Source organism: Oreochromis aureus, linkage group 8 (assembly GCF_013358895.1).
Source record: "Oreochromis aureus strain Israel breed Guangdong linkage group 8, ZZ_aureus, whole genome shotgun sequence".
NCBI lineage: Eukaryota > Metazoa > Chordata > Actinopteri > Cichliformes > Cichlidae > Oreochromis > Oreochromis aureus.
In genome coordinates, this window is record NC_052949.1 from 11387089 (window position 1) to 11403664 (window position 16576).

Below are 16576 nucleotides of genomic sequence, written 5' to 3' on the forward strand. Positions count from 1 at the left end.
ATGCCTACCTTTTCTGTCTTATGACACCTTTTATCCCCAACCTTTTCCATTCTTGCTTCACTGTGCACCCGTCCATGTAAATCCTTTTCCTTTAAGCCCATGTAATTCTCTGACCACTATGCTTAGAGTGGGGCGGCAATTGCAGGTTATTGTCTGGCTTGCCTGGCACTGAAGTTTCTGCTCACAGCAAGGACTTAGACTATAATGCAGAAGCCCTTTCAGTTCTCTGGTCTAGTTACTGTTGGAGAAATGGGGCAATTGCTGCAACACCACCTCGCTTTTGTTAAGCTGCCTGATTGCATAAAGTGCCCTGTTTCTCATCCTGCCTCAATCTTATTAAAGGTCTTCTTGTTGCTTTCAGTACTACCTTCTGGCGATAGCCCCTGTAGCCTTCAATCAGTTTTTCTGAGACCATAGTGGATGCCCTCTTTAAAACTATTTTCTCCCCATAAACACAGTGTAAGACTGACAGAGTCAGGACTTTGAGACAGATCCCAGAACAGAGTGTGCCTTCCGCACAGCATATCACTCCAAGAGTGTCACGCTAGACTCTGCCAAGTAATCTCACCCAACTCTTTACCTTTTTCTATCCCCTCAGATCTTATTACTTTTGGGCTTTTTCTGACTCCCAGAGCAGTGACAGCACCTGCTTTCACTGTCTCCGTCACTGAACCACTTCCAGGAAGAAACATGGTCTCTGTTCTTATTTGTTCTTCGCTGTGATGTTTCTAGGTATCTGGAAATAGAAAATTTGTTGGGATTTTGTGTGAGTGTGTTTGTATGGGCACAGGCGCATGCATGTGTGCACACACATCTGTGAGATTCATTAGTCCACAAGTGGAGTGTACAGATGGAAAATGTGATTCAGGATGATGATGCCTTTTTGACTCAGCAGGGAGAAGACCAAACAGAGAGAGATCCCAGCCGAAGTAGATGTTTTTGTATTCCATCAGTTTGCTCATAGTTCACAATCTTCTGCACACAGCACTTCCAAAAGCACACACATGCAAACACACACACATCAAGCCTCTAATTTTTGCAAAGGATTTATGGTAATGCCAGTTTTCTCGCTGCTAAAATATTGGAAAATTTGTGCAGCCAGTAACAGTGTGTGTTTGTGTCTGTGTGCCTGTTTCGGTGTGTGAGTGTGCGCATTCGTGCATGCAAGTCTCATTTTGGAGAGTGAAGAGTGTAAATGATGTGTCTGGGAAACCTGCATCCAGACGTCAACACACACACAGACACAGTTCCTTCCATCCAGCTGGGTTCCTCGCTGGGAGATATGCAGCCTAGTTCATCGCCAGACACACGGGTAAAATATGGCCCCTGCTCCTGCCACACATACACACACATACACAGACACACACACTCTCAAACAAATAACACTGTTAGAGCTTTCTCCCGAACTAACAAAGCTGTCTGCATGTTTCTTACTCAGATTACTCTCTTACCAAACCCATCCCTTTTTTCTTTTCTTTGGATGATTCAGTGACAAATTACTGAGTGAACTGTGCTGGTGATATTCACTCTGGATACCAAGGTGAGAAGATAATAAAGAAGGGAAGCAATCAAGGAAAAGGAAAAGGAGACATTCCACTACAGCCCCTGTGGAGCTGCAGCAGGGACGAGCCTACTGGCTGTGATTTCTAGTCAGGAAAGGCAGAGGAGCAAGGAGAACGCAGGTATGCATGGTTATTTCTCTCTTTTTGTGCCTCTTTTTCTTTTATTTCCTATGCCTCAGATCTGCTTGGATTCTATATAGGAAGCTACTTTCGATATTTCAAGGTGACTGCATGTGTTATTTATGTGTAAGCAGGAATGGGTTATCTGAGGGGTCTCCTTCAGCTTTTGATATTCCTCTATGCAGCAGGAGTGTGTGCAGGTACCACACATATGCATCAGTACAGTTGCTCTGCCTGTTTCTTTATCATTAAAGCAGAATCGTATCTAAATCTTGAAAAGCCCACACATACTCGTGCCTCCTCCACAGGTGTGGATGGCGCAAAGGTGAGCAACGTGTCATCGCAAATCTGTCTTCATCCGTGTGAGGACCTGGTTGGCTTGCTCACTGAGATCTATGGCCTGCGTGTTGCGACCAACAACCTGCTTGAAGACTTGGATAGAGTAGTAAGATGCATAAAAGCATGCACATTTATCATGGTATTTGTTAAAATTGTGTTTTTTGTTGCCTGATACTACATTATTTTATAGCAGCATGAGCAAGAAGTTAAAAAATATTTAGTAAACAGGTTAAAATGTTGTGTCGGTTTTAAGGTAAAGGTAACTTTAAACATGAACATTTTTTAATATTTTTTTTTTAGATTATTTAAACCAGTAATTGCCCATTTCCAATAACACTATGTGTTTACCAAGGTTGTAATATACTTTTTATTCTGTGTCGTCACAGAAAAGTTGACAGAATTTAAATTCTGAGAGTAATTCTTTTTCCAGTGCAAATGGCACAAATAACAGGACAAAAATAACCAAAAAGAGGGAAAAAAAGGATTTTCTGGCAGGAAGCACTGTGGTCTGTGGCAAACGCTTTTGGAGAAAAAAACCAAAAAACCAAAAAAAAAAACAAGAGGAAATCTCACCACAGATGTGGCCCACAGTAGTTTGGCTGGTCTCATTCAATATAAATACATAATAAGACTTTCTTATTTGAAAAATGTATTTAGTTAATTTTAGTATTTTCAGTCCAAAGAAAATGAAGAGATGCGGATATCTTTGGATGAGCTCAGTAACAGACACGGCAGCGGTACCAGCAGTGGCAATGGGAAAGGCAATGGGAGAGGCAACGGGAACAGCAACAGGAGCGGCAGCAGCTACGGCCGTGGCCACAGCAACGGCAATGGCAATGGCAATGGGAGAGGCAACGGCAACGGCAATGGCAACAGCAGCAGCAGCAGCCACGGCCGTGGCCACAGCAACGGCAATGGCAATGGTAATGGCAACGGCAACAGCAGCAGCAGCAACCACGGCCGTGGCCACGGCAACGGCAATGGCAGAGGATATGGCAACGGCAACGGGAACGGCAATGGCAGCAGCAGCAGCCACGGCCGTGACCGCAGCAATGGCAGTGGCAACAGCAGCGGTAGTGGCAATGGTAATGGCAACGGCAGTGGCATCAGCAGCAGCAGCAGCAGCAGCCACGGCCGTGACCGCAGCAATGGCAGTGGCAACAGCAGCGGTAGTGGCAATGGTAATGGCAACGGCAGTGGCATCAGCAGCAGCAGCAGCAGCAGCCACGGCCGTGACCGCAGCAATGGCAGTGGCAACAGCAGCGGTAGTGGCAATGGTAATGGCAATGGCAGTGGCATCAGCAGCAGCAGCAGCAGCAGCCACGGCCGTGGCCACAGCAATGGCAATGGCAATGGCAATGGGAACGGCAACGGCAACGGCAATGGCAACAGCAGCAGCAGCAGCCATGGCCGTGGCCACAGCAACGGCAATGGCAATGGCAATGGCAATGGCAACAGCAACAGCAGCAGCAGCAGCCACGGCCGTGGCCACAGCAATGGCAGTGGCAACAACAGCGGTAGTGGCAATGGTAATGGCAACGGCAGTGGCATCAGCAGCAGCATCAGAAGCAGCCGCAGACGTGGTGATGGTGACAGCAGTGACAATGATCTTGACAGAGACAGAGACAGTGAGGCGTGGTGCGTGCAGGATGGACGAGTGTACGAGCAGGGGGAGGACTGGGAGGTTGACAGCTGCACCTCCTGTACTTGCCAGGTTTGTGCTGAACAAATCTATTAACTACAATAACACACTGGCAGAATTTCCTGGGGAAATACCAGGCAAGCATTTGACTGAATGAAGGATTTATAAGAGATAGAGAGCAGATATTAACATCATCATCTGCAACAGCAAAGTTAAATGGAAAATTATAAGTGACCATCTTTATCATTAAATTAATCTTCAATGTAGCTGTAGGTTTTTATACATAAGGACTCTGGTCTTAGTCTTGACTGCTGCAACTTATTATTGTTTTGTTTTTGTTTTTTAGTTTTGATCAGATCCAGGCTACATTTTTCCCCCTGCTTCAGTCTAATACTTAATAAAAAGCAAATATGTAGCATTTTTAAAATGTCCAACTGTTCCTTTAAATGATGTTTACTGATTGGGGAAGTTTCACTTGTATGCAATGTGGTTTCATTTATTTCCAGAAGTTCTATATTTTATGCATGCTTCATCCTCCTCTCTACGTCTGTTTCTTTTTATAAAAACCATTATTTTTGTTGAGGATGGGATGAAGGATTAGCCTGACTTGTTATGACTCATGAAAACATACCATTCCTTGCAAGAACTGGCATTCAGCAAAACATCTGGATTCAATAATGTGATATTGTTAGAAAATCTAAATGTATCAACACTGGACTGTCTTGCCAGGATGGAAAGGTGGTTTGTCAACAGGCGTCATGTGCTCCTGTGTCCTGCATCAATCCGTCTTTTGTCGATGGAAGTTGCTGTCCTGTCTGTCTTAGTGAGTATCATTTTTCTGCAGCTGGGATTTTGTCTTTACATGGATGCCAAGATTAATAAATATAATAAAAACACAACAACAACAACACATGTCTGTTGTCTGTATGTAATAAAGATGATGAAGATGGCTGGTCCCCATGGTCTGAGTGGACCCACTGCTCCGCCACTTGTGGACGTGGAGGGCAGCAAAGGGGTCGATCCTGCAATGGTATCATGCCGTTCTGCTCTGGCCCGTCAGTCCAAACCCGCAGCTGCATGATGATGAAGTGTGACCGCAAGGGTAAGGCATCACTCTCCACATCGGATCTGTCACCTGTTTCAGCTTAATGCTCTTTGAGTGACTGACTGAGCCAAGTCCTATTCAAGACAGTGAACTGGCAATTCCCAGACAGCGAAAATATGAAACCTCAGACAAATGGAGATCGTAGAGATTCTAATCGTAATTGGAAACATGTTTTGTTCTCTGTACGCTGCCGAGCTGTAGCGGTGGTCTGACTTTCTTCTGTCTTTATTTGCCTAGTGCGTGCTGACGGGAACTGGGGCCTTTGGTCTCCTTGGTCTGCATGTACAACCACATGTGGAGAAGGAAACATTACACGGGTCCGTCTGTGCAACAATCCTCCACCACAGAAGGGGGGCAAGGGGTGCACAGGTAGCGCCATGGAGACACAACCTTGCAACAACACGCTCTGCCCGAGTAAGTACGAGCGCACAGCTGCACATTTGAAACTGCTCATACGCATTAAAAGTGGCTCAAAGGTAAATGATGCATTTCGGTGTAGTTGCTGGAGGCTGGACGGCCTGGACTGAATGGTCAGTCTGTTCAGAGACATGTGGCGGGGGCCTCATGAGTCGCCAGCGAGAGTGTGTGAGCCCCGCCCCTCAGAACGGTGGGAAGCCTTGTGCTGGAGATGCTGTGGACTATGAAGGATGTAACAAACAACCATGTCCTTTAGGTAAACCTTAACCTTGTCCAGCTGTACCAACTAATGTTATTCTACATGCAGGCTAAGCCTCATATACATAGAGAACCTTAATCCTATTTTATTGGAGAGAACATGTTTTCAAACAATTGAGGATTAAGAAATAATATCCTTCACTGTTTGTTCTGCTTTATTCAATTACCGAGGCTTAGGATAGAAAAGAGAAATGATTCAAATATGAATTCCTTCAGAATCATTATGGTGCAATTGACCCACACTTGAACAATTTGCTTTGTGATTAAGTGTAAAAGACTTAATCACTTTTATGTGTAAATTTTTATGCATTTCAGATATGTGCTTGCTGTCAAATCCTTGTTTTCCTGGGGTTAAATGCACAACGCATCGCGATGGATCATGGGAATGTGGACGCTGCCCGTTGGGTTTCAGTGGCAACGGCACTCATTGTGAAGATGAGAATGAGGTAATGAGATTAGACACAGGATCACACTACACAATATGAGCGCAACAATGGCTTAACTTTGCTGATGCGTGGCGTAGGAAAGGTCCTCCTCAAAATTCCTTAGCATAATGCTGCATCTCATTGATTTTCAGGGGGTTATCTTTATTTCGTTTTAGTGAATTGTGGCCCAACTTGACAAGGTCAGCAGGGCCATTTCCAGTGATGGTAATTGCCTCCCTGTCAGTTGGTTGCATATGTTAAAGTGTCTCTATAACTATGGAATGAATTATTGGGAAATCTTTAGACCTTATGGCTCCCAGATGATGCATCCAAATAACATTGGTGACCCAGATTTTTCCTCTAATACCACATTTGTCGTTTTGATTTAAGTGACAAGACAGCTAGATGAACTACCATCAATTTTGGTACTGATATTCATATTCCTCCAGAGATTAAGAACTTTCATCAGTCATTAACTTTTTGCCTGGTGGAATCGTTTTGTCAAAACTTTAATTTTTCCGATACTTATCTGAAGCGCTAATGACAATTCCATAAGTCAGTGGACTCATTTTTAACTTCTCTGACTTAGTAACCATTGAAATATTCTGTAGTCTGATCCTGACAAAGTGATTTTCTTTCAACACGCGTAACACCTTTGTACAATTCATGTTTGATATGCTGAACATGGATAATCTCTCAACCTCCATCTCTTCAGTGTGAAGTGGAGGGAGTGTGTGTTACACAGTGCATAAACACGGACCCTGGATTCTACTGCCTGCCCTGTCCGCCGCGCTATAAAGGCACTCAACCGTATGGCCTCGGTCTGGATGAAGCCCTGAAAACCAGGCAGGCAGGTGTTTTTCTCTTTGCTTTGACCTGCAATCATTAACCGTAGAGACTTTTGGATTCTCAAAGAGCTCCTCTGTTTGTAGGTGTGTGAACCGTACAACCCTTGCAAAGACAACACACACACTTGCCACAAGTATGCTGAGTGTATATACCTTGGCCTGGCGTCTGAGGTCTTGTACAAGTGTGTGTGTGCGGTGGGGTTTGCTGGCGATGGCTCCCTGTGTGGTGAGGACTCTGATCTGGATGGCTGGCCCAATAATAGATTACCCTGCAAGCAGAATGCCACCTATCACTGTGAAAAGGTAAGATATCTACTTCAGTGTGAGCTAAAATCATTCAGACTCGTTGAGAGATACCTGAGCTGCATTCTGGTTGGATACCATTAATCTTTGTTGTGACTGGCTGCAGGATAATTGCCCCATGCTGCCAAACTCTGGACAGGAAGACCTGGATGCGGACGGACAGGGCGATGCCTGTGACCCTGATGATGACAATGATGGCATCACAGATGAAAGGGTGAGACAAAACAACTTTAAAGTCGCCGTGATCGAAAACAGGTGTGTCTTGCCGTATGCAAACATCCATGTGAATGTGTGTTTTTTTGACACAGGACAATTGCCCGCTGATGTACAACCCTCGGCAGTTTGATTCTGACAGGGATGGGGTTGGGGACAGCTGCGACAACTGTCCATTTGAAAGCAACCCTATGCAGACAGACACTGACAACAATGGAGAGGGAGACGCCTGCAGCATCGACATAGATGGAGACGGTAAGAGCAACTCATTGTACCAGGCCTTGAATGTGCAGCTAGTCTGCTTGGAATCAGGATCAATTGGTGGTAATAAAGTGACAGTGCTGGCAGTGTAATAACTCAAAAAAAGTAGATATGAACTTGAAAATATAGATGAAATTGAATTTACCGAAACATAGCCTTGATGTATATTATTTGTCTGGTTATGTTCACAAAAAAAAAAAATCAGTCTAAAGGCTGTGTATGTGTGTGTGTTTCTGTCTATTCTTTCAGAGGTTCTGAATGACCGGGACAACTGTCCTCTAGTCTACAACACCGACCAGAGGGACACAGACCTGGATGGTGTCGGAGACCAGTGTGACAACTGTCCACTTCTACATAACCCAGACCAGGTTCTTGAAAAATTCAAAAGTTTTCCAACCTTTTTTTCTTCTGACTTACTCCCAAAACCCTGTCAGATGAATCTACTAATCTGTTTATGAACATACCTTTTATATTTAAATAAGTGCATTTGAGCTAATTTTAAAGTTAGATTTGGACTGCCTCCAGTTTACTTTAAACTCTTTGTGATTATATTATATTATATTGCTTACAATTCATTAGTTACAGTAAGAAAACTTCGTCACCCATTAATCAACTACATTTAGTTACTATTATATTTAAAAACTCTTCATTAAATGCTGCTACCACACGTTAGCTAATGTTTAGAAAGCTATTTTGTTTATTGATGCTTTGAGCTAGCAGTTCCAACTGTGAGACATGTTTTAGTTAATTATTTCCAACTTTTCATTTTAGAGAAATATTTACTTTTTATGCTTAATTAATAATTTTAACTGATAATTCATACTATTAGCTAACACTTGTAACTGGTCGCCATATTTTTAGCTTATCATTTCCAGCTTTTGGTGTCATGGATGATGATGAGTTGGGCTTGTTTTGCCCAAATCATAGGGTCTGGTCACCTTATTGAGTCAACCATGAACAAATATGTATAAAATAACAAAGTATTCTAGAATCAAATGTAAGCCTATCTCTCCAACAGTTAAAGCTTGGCTGGAACTGGGCCATGCAACAGTATAATGATCCCAAGCACAGCAGTAAATCTACAACAGAAAAAAGTATCTAGGTAGTGCTATAGTCCCAAAACTCAACTTGATTGAAATGCTGAGGTAGGACCTTAAGAGAAACCGTAAGATTTAATTTAATTTAATTGTGACTTCTTTTTTATTTATTTATATATTTTAGCTAATTTCTCATCTAATCCCCAGGCTAATACAGAAGTATTCCCTGCACTGAATAAATAATGCTGTTTGTAGTGCCCTAAAACATATTATACACTACATCCACATGTGTTGGCAGCTCGACTCTGACAGTGACCTGGTGGGAGACATGTGCGACGACAATGAGGACATCGATGAGGACGGCCACCAAAACACTCTAGACAACTGCCCCTATATTGCCAACAGCAATCAGGCTGACCACGACAAAGATGGAAAGGGAGATGTTTGTGACCATGACGACGACAATGACGGTATCCCCGATGACCGTGACAACTGCAGACTGGTACCCAACAGGGACCAGCTAGACTCTGATGGTCAGTGTTGTTACAGCTGAGCTATCCTATCCTGTAGTCTACCCAAGGAGGCAAAATAGAAAGTAAACAGGGATGTTTCAAATCAATAAAAAAGTGAGCAATTTTTTTTTAAATTTAAAAATAAAATTAAGACCTGATTCCCATTCTAGCCAGTCATAGGTGTGTCAGGCTTTACATAGCTAATATCAAAATACAGACATGAACAAATAGTTTGCTGTCACACAGGGAAAATAACTTGTACAATTTATGATTAATGGATTTTGCAGTCATGAAATAAAATCTTGTGACTATCAGTCCAGTTTCCATTGCTTCAGGTCAAATTGATCTTGGACATCAACATAAACACTTAATGGCTCTCTGTAGTGTAATTAATAAAACTTAAAAGGTTGATCTATCCACCATCATACATGGTTTTCTTAGTACATTTTCATGTTATCTTGTCCAGTTCTTTTTTCCCCCGTCTTGGCAAAAAAATAATCAGGAAAAGTCAAGTTACACTTTTTCTCTTTATTCTTTATTCTTTCAGGTGATGGCAGTGGAGACGCATGCTTTGATGACTTTGACAATGACAGTATTCCAGATGCGTTGGATCCCTGTCCCCTGAACCAGGATATTGGGTCTACAGATTTCAGGAAGTTTCAGGTTGTTTTGTTGGACCCTAAAGGCACCACGCAGTCTGACCCCCTCTGGGTCATCCGCAGCCAGGGTACAGAGCTGCTGCAGATTGCAAACTCTGACCCCGGGATCGCTTTAGGTGGGATTAACCATAAAAAAGACTAAACATATTAGACATATAATGAAAGTGATTAGTCAACATAATAATATTCCTGTCTCTGAACAGGATACGACAAGTTCAGCGCCGTGGACTTCAGTGTCACATTTTATGTAAATACCAACCGAGATGACGACTACGCAGGGATTGTGTTTGCCTACCAGTCAAGTCAACGCTTCTACGTTGTCATGTGGAAACAGGTGCGACCTGAACGCTGACTTTTAATTCTCACTGGCAATAAACTTAAAATACATAAGAGAAAACATTTAACCGTCTCTCTCCACCACATTGATTTTTTTTCTGTAAGCGCAGGTGTCTCAGGCCTACTGGGAGACAAAGCCAACCAAAGCTTTCGGCACTGCTGGAGTCTCAATCAAACTGGTCAACTCAAACACAGGACCAGGGGAGTATCTGCGCAATGCTCTGTGGCACACAGGAAACACTAGACACCAGGTTAGAATGAGTAAACTCATAAATCTGCCACCTTTTTATTGTGCTTTCAGTATCATAAAAAATACAAAGAAAATCTTATCTTAAAAGATAAGACACTTTCTGAAAATGAAATTGTTTGGCGCAGTAAACATTAGATACTCTGGTAAATATGATTGTCCTCCGTGGCGCCTGAATATATGTTTCAGGTCAGAACTTTGTGGCACGACCCCAATAAAATTGGCTGGAAGGACTACACACCCTACCGCATGCACCTCATCCACCGACCCAAGACTGGGTTTATCAGGTACAAACCATAATGTAAAGTGTCACCACAACTGTGATTTGATTTATTATGGATTATTGATTCTTGAAAGAGGCAGTGACCCCAGAATATGCAGCATATATTCATTTCTGACAGAAGATATTGCTCTGTGAAGTAGTTATACTTCTGGGTTTTTCCATGAAAGATCAGCGAATCCTCCCACCTGACCCACTCAGAATCAACTTAAAATATGATTAAAATACAGCTAGAAGATTATTGGTATCAAAATGTAAGAAAAAGAGACTTTGATATCCCGTAACTTGTTTTGACCAGCAACCTATCCCACATGATGATTTAAGTATTAAAAGTTTATCCCAAATGCACTTTTTGAAGTTTTCTCTGACACATGTTTCTCTTACTCTACATCATCAACATTTAATTGGGCCAATGTTGCTTTGAAACTATGATATATCCCATGATACTGATGCTCAAAGTTGGTTACAGAGAAAATCATGCTGACAAAAAATGAGATTTGGGCTTTAGATTGTGACACATGGAGTGGGTGTAAAATGAATTTTGCTGTTGTTTTTAACAGAGCTTAGATGTCAGGCCTGAAAATTTCTTGTGGCTAGCCCCTGTAGTCATGAAGTCATGAGGGTTTAGATATGCTAGAACAAAATAATATAATTAAAAAGTGCATCCTTATCTCCGACAGTCATGTGAAAAAGAAAGTTTTTCACGACTCTTTGCATCGTGGCCATCGTGGCTCAAGAGTTGGGAGTTCACCTTGTAATCGGAAGGTTGCTTGGACAGTCTCGGTCATTGTGTCCTTGGGCAAGACACTTCACCCGTTGCCTACTGGTGGTGGTCAGAGGGCCCGGTGGTGCCAGTGTCCGGCAGCCTCGCCTCTGTCAGTGCGCCCCAGGGTGGCTGTGGCTACAACGTAGCTTACCATCACCAGTGTGTGAATGTGTGTGTGAATGGGTGGATGACTGGATGTGTAAAGCGCTTTGTGGTCCTTAGGGACTAGTAAAGCGCTATACAAATACAGGCCATTTACCATTTACCATTCCTGTGAAATAGCTTGTAGAGCCATCTTTAGCAATAATACCTCGATGTTATCATTTTCTGTTTGACTTTATCAGTCTCTCACATCCTTGTGGAGGATTTTGGCTCGTTCTTCTTTACAGTGGTGAATTGGCTCATTGAGGTCTCCGAGCATTTGTTTATGCACAGCTCGCTTAAGGTCTCGCCACAGCATATCAAACAGGTTGACATCTGGATTTTACTGGGCCATTGCAACACCTTGATTCTTTTCTTTTTCAGCCATTCTCCTATAGATTTGCTGGCCAAGCTGTAGGTGTCAGATAGATGGTGTCAAGTTTGACTCTAGAATACTTTGGTATACAGGGAAGCTCATGGCTGACTCAGTGACCGTGCAGTGCCCAGGTCTTTTGCTTTGCTTAATTCCTATGGAAGCTTTAAGGGTGTACTTAGTTTTTCACAGGACTCAATGTATGCAATGTTTTCTCATGACTGCATGAACTTTGATGGCCTGTAATGATTTTTTTCATAGTCTTAGGTAAAATTTTACATGCCTTGATTAGTTACACTTGCACAATAACCTAAGTTTGAAAAAAAAAACCAGCTAATTCTCATGGGGTCAGGCGGTAACTCCTTTCAGATTTGCTTGATCTCATACGGAATAACCATGATAATTAATAATATTGACAATACTGAGATGAAACATTTGTCGCTCGGCTGTTTTTTGTATTTGGAACCTGGATTTAATTTATATTTTTGGGGTTGAGCTATCATAAACAGCTGTCACAGCTGGATTATGATCTTGGAATCCACCAAACATTTAGAATTAGAAAAACAAAGATTGGCAGGTTTCCTCAGGAGAACTCGAGCTCTTTTCTAGTGGAAACAACTGAACATTTACAGCTGAACATTCAGGTATTATTGGCTTGGCTTTTATAGGACCATACCAGTATTTTAACCCAATTACTACCCACGGCATACATTATTACCTATTATTTCCAAGGAAACTTCTTGATTTGAGTCAAAATCCAACTTGGAGGCAGGAATTTTAGACATTTGTGATAGCGGTGAGCATGCCTGTGTATAATTGCATGTATGCTAAACTATTAAAATTAATGTTGTTAGGTAAAAAATAGAAAAAATCTGGGGCATGTTCTTTGAAATAAAATTTTTGTGGCCCAGTTCAGTTCATGTAGGTTTTAGTGCAACAACAATCTGCAGAATGACTTCTTCAATCTGTGGAAATCACATTTGTGTCAGCCTGAAATGTTCTTACACTCGAGGATATCATCAATCTCTAAGAGTTATTTTATGATAACAGTGTAATTCACTTTCCGAGTCCAACCCACTTCTCCTCAACCTGCCACATCTACTTCTGTTTAGTTGTATTTCTCACTAATAGCCTGGATAAAAAACAAAAAAACAACAACAAAATAAAAATAACCCCAGGCTACGAGTTCTCTGTGCTCTGTGCTGTTTATGTGCAGATGGGGAAAACAACATCAGTGCCATAGTGAGATTACCAATCTGGAAAAAAACAGAAGTCAGAGAACAAAGCTGTTATGTGACAAATTTTTTAAAAAAATACTCTTTTTTGATACATGCTGTGGCAGTGCTGCATTCCTGTTACTGAATGACTGTACTGGAGAATGAATGTACAACTGTACACTAAGTGAATGTGAGGCTGAAAAGAAGCTCCTGCTCTTTGACTGTGAAGGACGGATATGTATTGATATTTTGGATACTTGCTCCAAAGCTCCATTGTAACTGCTATGAATATATCTCCAATTGACATCACGTCCTCTGTGATGTCCGTGAAAAAAAAAAAACGTAAAGTATGCAACATCAAGAAAAACGTGAAGTGTGAATTTATAGTAACTTTGCGAAGGACAAGCAGAAAAAGAAGAAGAATAGAAAAGATACCTCAAAAATGTCCTTGATGATACTATTTGAAATTGAAATGCCCTTAGTTACTTTCTGCAGGTTATTTTGCATTTTACTTATGATTTTAACTTAAATTTAATGTGAACATGGTAGTGTTGTACTGCAGCTGATTTGCACTGGGGTGGCTATACTGTGCTTCCTTTGCAGGATGGTGGTGTACGAGGGCAGGGACATTTTGTCCGACTCGGGGGCCGTGTATGACCACACCCTGGCTGGAGGCAGACTGGGACTGTTTGTGTTCTCTCAGGAACATGTTATCTTCTCAGACCTCAGATATGAGTGTAGAGGTAAGACATCCAGCTAACACTTTACATTAAGTGAAACAAAAACGTGCCTTTTTAGTAAAGTCCAAGTGAGGAATGGATCAGCAATGGCCTGATAGTAAATGCTCATTGATATTTCCCTGATAAATCCAACTTCTGGCATTCCACGTGAAAAATAATATTTACTAAAGAACCAACTGGGAGATCCTGTGTTAGTGAATCATTAGGTACCGATGAGTTCATAATTATCCTTGCATTAACAACTTGCCACTGTCCTCATAACTCAAAACTCAAAACAGTAATTACTTACACTGATTACTTGTTGCTCTTTTTATGTAGCTTCAAGGACCAAAGCATACTTCAGTAGTTTCTCATTATTTCAGGTTTACCTTACCATTAATTACCCCCTGTCTCCTGTGATTGTGCACAGATTATTAATATGTTATTATATGACTGGCATGGTAAAGGCAAATTTTAGTGTAAGAAATGTAGGTAAGTTTTTTCTCTAGTAGTTTGTACATTACATTTTTATGGTGTTTGCCTTTCTTATGTTACAAAGAATTAAGTTATTCATTGAAGTGTGTTTGAATGTTGAATACTGAGATACTTGTTGAGAATCCTGCTCTTTTTAAAATTTATTAAGTAATTATGGACTACAGGCAATGGAGGAGTCATGCTGAAAAAATCAGTAACTACTAAGTAACTACTTTGTATGAGGTTTTGCAGCAGTATGTATACAGATAACTGCACTAACTGGTCAGTTCATTAGGTACAATTTGCTTGTACTGGTTTGGACCATCTTTTCCCTTCAGAATTTCCCTAATTCTTCATGACACAGATTCAACAATGTGCTGGAAACATTCCTAAGAGATTTTGACATGATAGTGTGACGCAGATGCTGCAGTTTTGTTCACTGTACATCTACAATGTGAATCTCCCGTTCCATCACTTCACAAACGTGGTCTATTGGATTGAGATCTGGTGACTGTGGAGATCATTTAAGTACAGTGAACTCATGTTCAGGAAACACTGTGGTCATAAAGGAATGGGCATGGTCAGCAACAATACTCAGGTTGGATGTGATGATTAAATGATACTCAGGTGGTAATAAGAGGCCCGAAGATATCGCCTACGCCATCACACCAACAACAACGTGAACTGTAGATGTAAGGCATGATGGATCCATGCTCTCATGTTGTTTACACCAAATTCTAATTCTACCATCCAAGTGTCACGGCAGAAATTGGGACACATCAGACCAGAAAAGAAGTTTTCATCTTACGTTGTTTAACTGCGGTGAGCCCGTGCAAACTGTAGCCTCAGTTGCCACAGGAGGGACACCAAGTGTGGTCTTCTGCTGCCGTAGGCCATCTGCTTCAAGGCTCAATGTGTTGCTCCTCTACATACCTCGGTTTTAACGACTGGTTATTTGATTTACTGTTGCCTTTTTATCAGCTCAGAGCAGTCTGCCATTCTCCTGTGACCTCTGGCATCAACAAGGCATTTTTCTCCAAGAGAACTGCTGCTAACTGGATATTTTCTCCTTTTTTGGACCATTCTCTGTAAACCCTACAGATGGTTGTGTGGAAAATCCCAGTAGATCAGTCGTTTCTGAAATACTCAGACTAGCCCATCTGGCACTAACAGCCATGCCACATTCAAATGCGCTTAAATCACCTTTCTTCTCCATTCTGATGCTCGGTTTGAACTTCAGTGTGTCCTCGTGACCATATCTACATGCCTGAATGCATTCAGTTGGTGCCATGAAATTGGCTGATTAGCTATTTGCATTAACAAGCAATTGAGCAGGTGTGTCTAACAAAGCAGTGAGTGTATGAACTAATTATTACTTAATAACTTATTAATATAATACATCCTATCTGGTTCTTTATTTACTATAAAGTCTTAGGCCAGGAGATATTAGGTAAGTACTGATAAATTTTTCATCATCTATAAGGTCATTCCTGAAGCATTCCTCACTCATTCTTCTAAGCAAGCTTTTGAGTCAGTTAATTTTGTCCTTTATGCTGCTGTGGGTGATGTATAAAACTTGTTAGGTGTATTGTACTTAGCTGAGGTAAAACCTAGAGTAGTTTCCTATGTGACGATCAGGCACCTTTTAAAGGTCACAAGATTAGTATAAGAGAGAAAGAGGAGGGAAGTCCAGCAGCACATAATATTTCTGCATAATTGTACCTTTTGTGCTTTAAACACTTTATTAAATTAATCTTTTTTATAGTGGAACCATCTGAAATGTATTGTCATATCAACAACTGTACAACTGTCAAAAAGTGCAATGTTTTCTGTGTTGAACTTACCTTACCTACTATCACTGCTTCAGATCATGTCTCCACACAGCAGTTCCTAAAAGTGGCTATTTTTCTTTTTGATTCATAGATAACTGAATTATTGTCTCGGGATAATTTGGGAATTCCACAAATATCCACCAGAGAGAGAGAGGATACACCAGACTCAGGCGTTAATCCAGCCAAGACTATCAATTAATGACCATCCTCTATCTGTCAGCTTTGTATGCAACAGTATTGATTTCAGGCTGTCTCATTCACTGTATATTACTGCTCTGACAGCATCTCTAATGACTGTAACTTCTTGTTGCTTTTCATTTTGTGCTTCCCTAATGGCTGTAAATAATTATTTATTGCCAGATGCCAGACATGAGAGGGAAAGATGCAAAGATAAATTGATGATGGAGTAAGTGGAGCACATGTCTGGCGGTTACTTATCAATAAAATGTTTTTTTTTTTAATCAGCTGTTCCTTTTTTCTTTTCTGATGA

At 41.4% G+C, this 16576-nt stretch overlaps 1 protein-coding gene across 2 annotated transcripts; it reads left to right on the forward strand.

Annotated features, from left to right (window-relative positions):
- Positions 1–1245: 1245 nt before the first annotated feature.
- On the forward strand, positions 1246–16509 carry LOC116328803 (thrombospondin-2-like). Of its 2 annotated transcripts, XM_039616163.1 has the most exons (22): positions 1246–1312; positions 1490–1682; positions 1817–1882; positions 1991–2127; positions 2698–3735; positions 4393–4486; positions 4601–4765; positions 5006–5182; positions 5268–5441; positions 5759–5889; positions 6584–6718; positions 6801–7019; positions 7126–7233; positions 7328–7487; positions 7743–7861; positions 8829–9063; positions 9590–9817; positions 9905–10035; positions 10148–10288; positions 10474–10571; positions 13665–13804; positions 16178–16509. In XM_039616163.1, the coding sequence occupies exons 3-22, from the start codon at positions 1819–1821 to the stop codon at positions 16183–16185; spliced, it is 3702 nt and encodes a 1233-aa protein (XP_039472097.1). In that variant the 5' UTR covers positions 1246–1312; positions 1490–1682; positions 1817–1818; the 3' UTR covers positions 16186–16509. The 2 variants fall into 2 exon arrangements, with proteins under 2 accessions (XP_039472097.1, XP_039472096.1); XM_039616162.1 differs by lacking the exon at positions 1246–1312 and having other exon boundaries at positions 1407–1682.
- Positions 16510–16576: the final 67 nt, after the last annotated feature.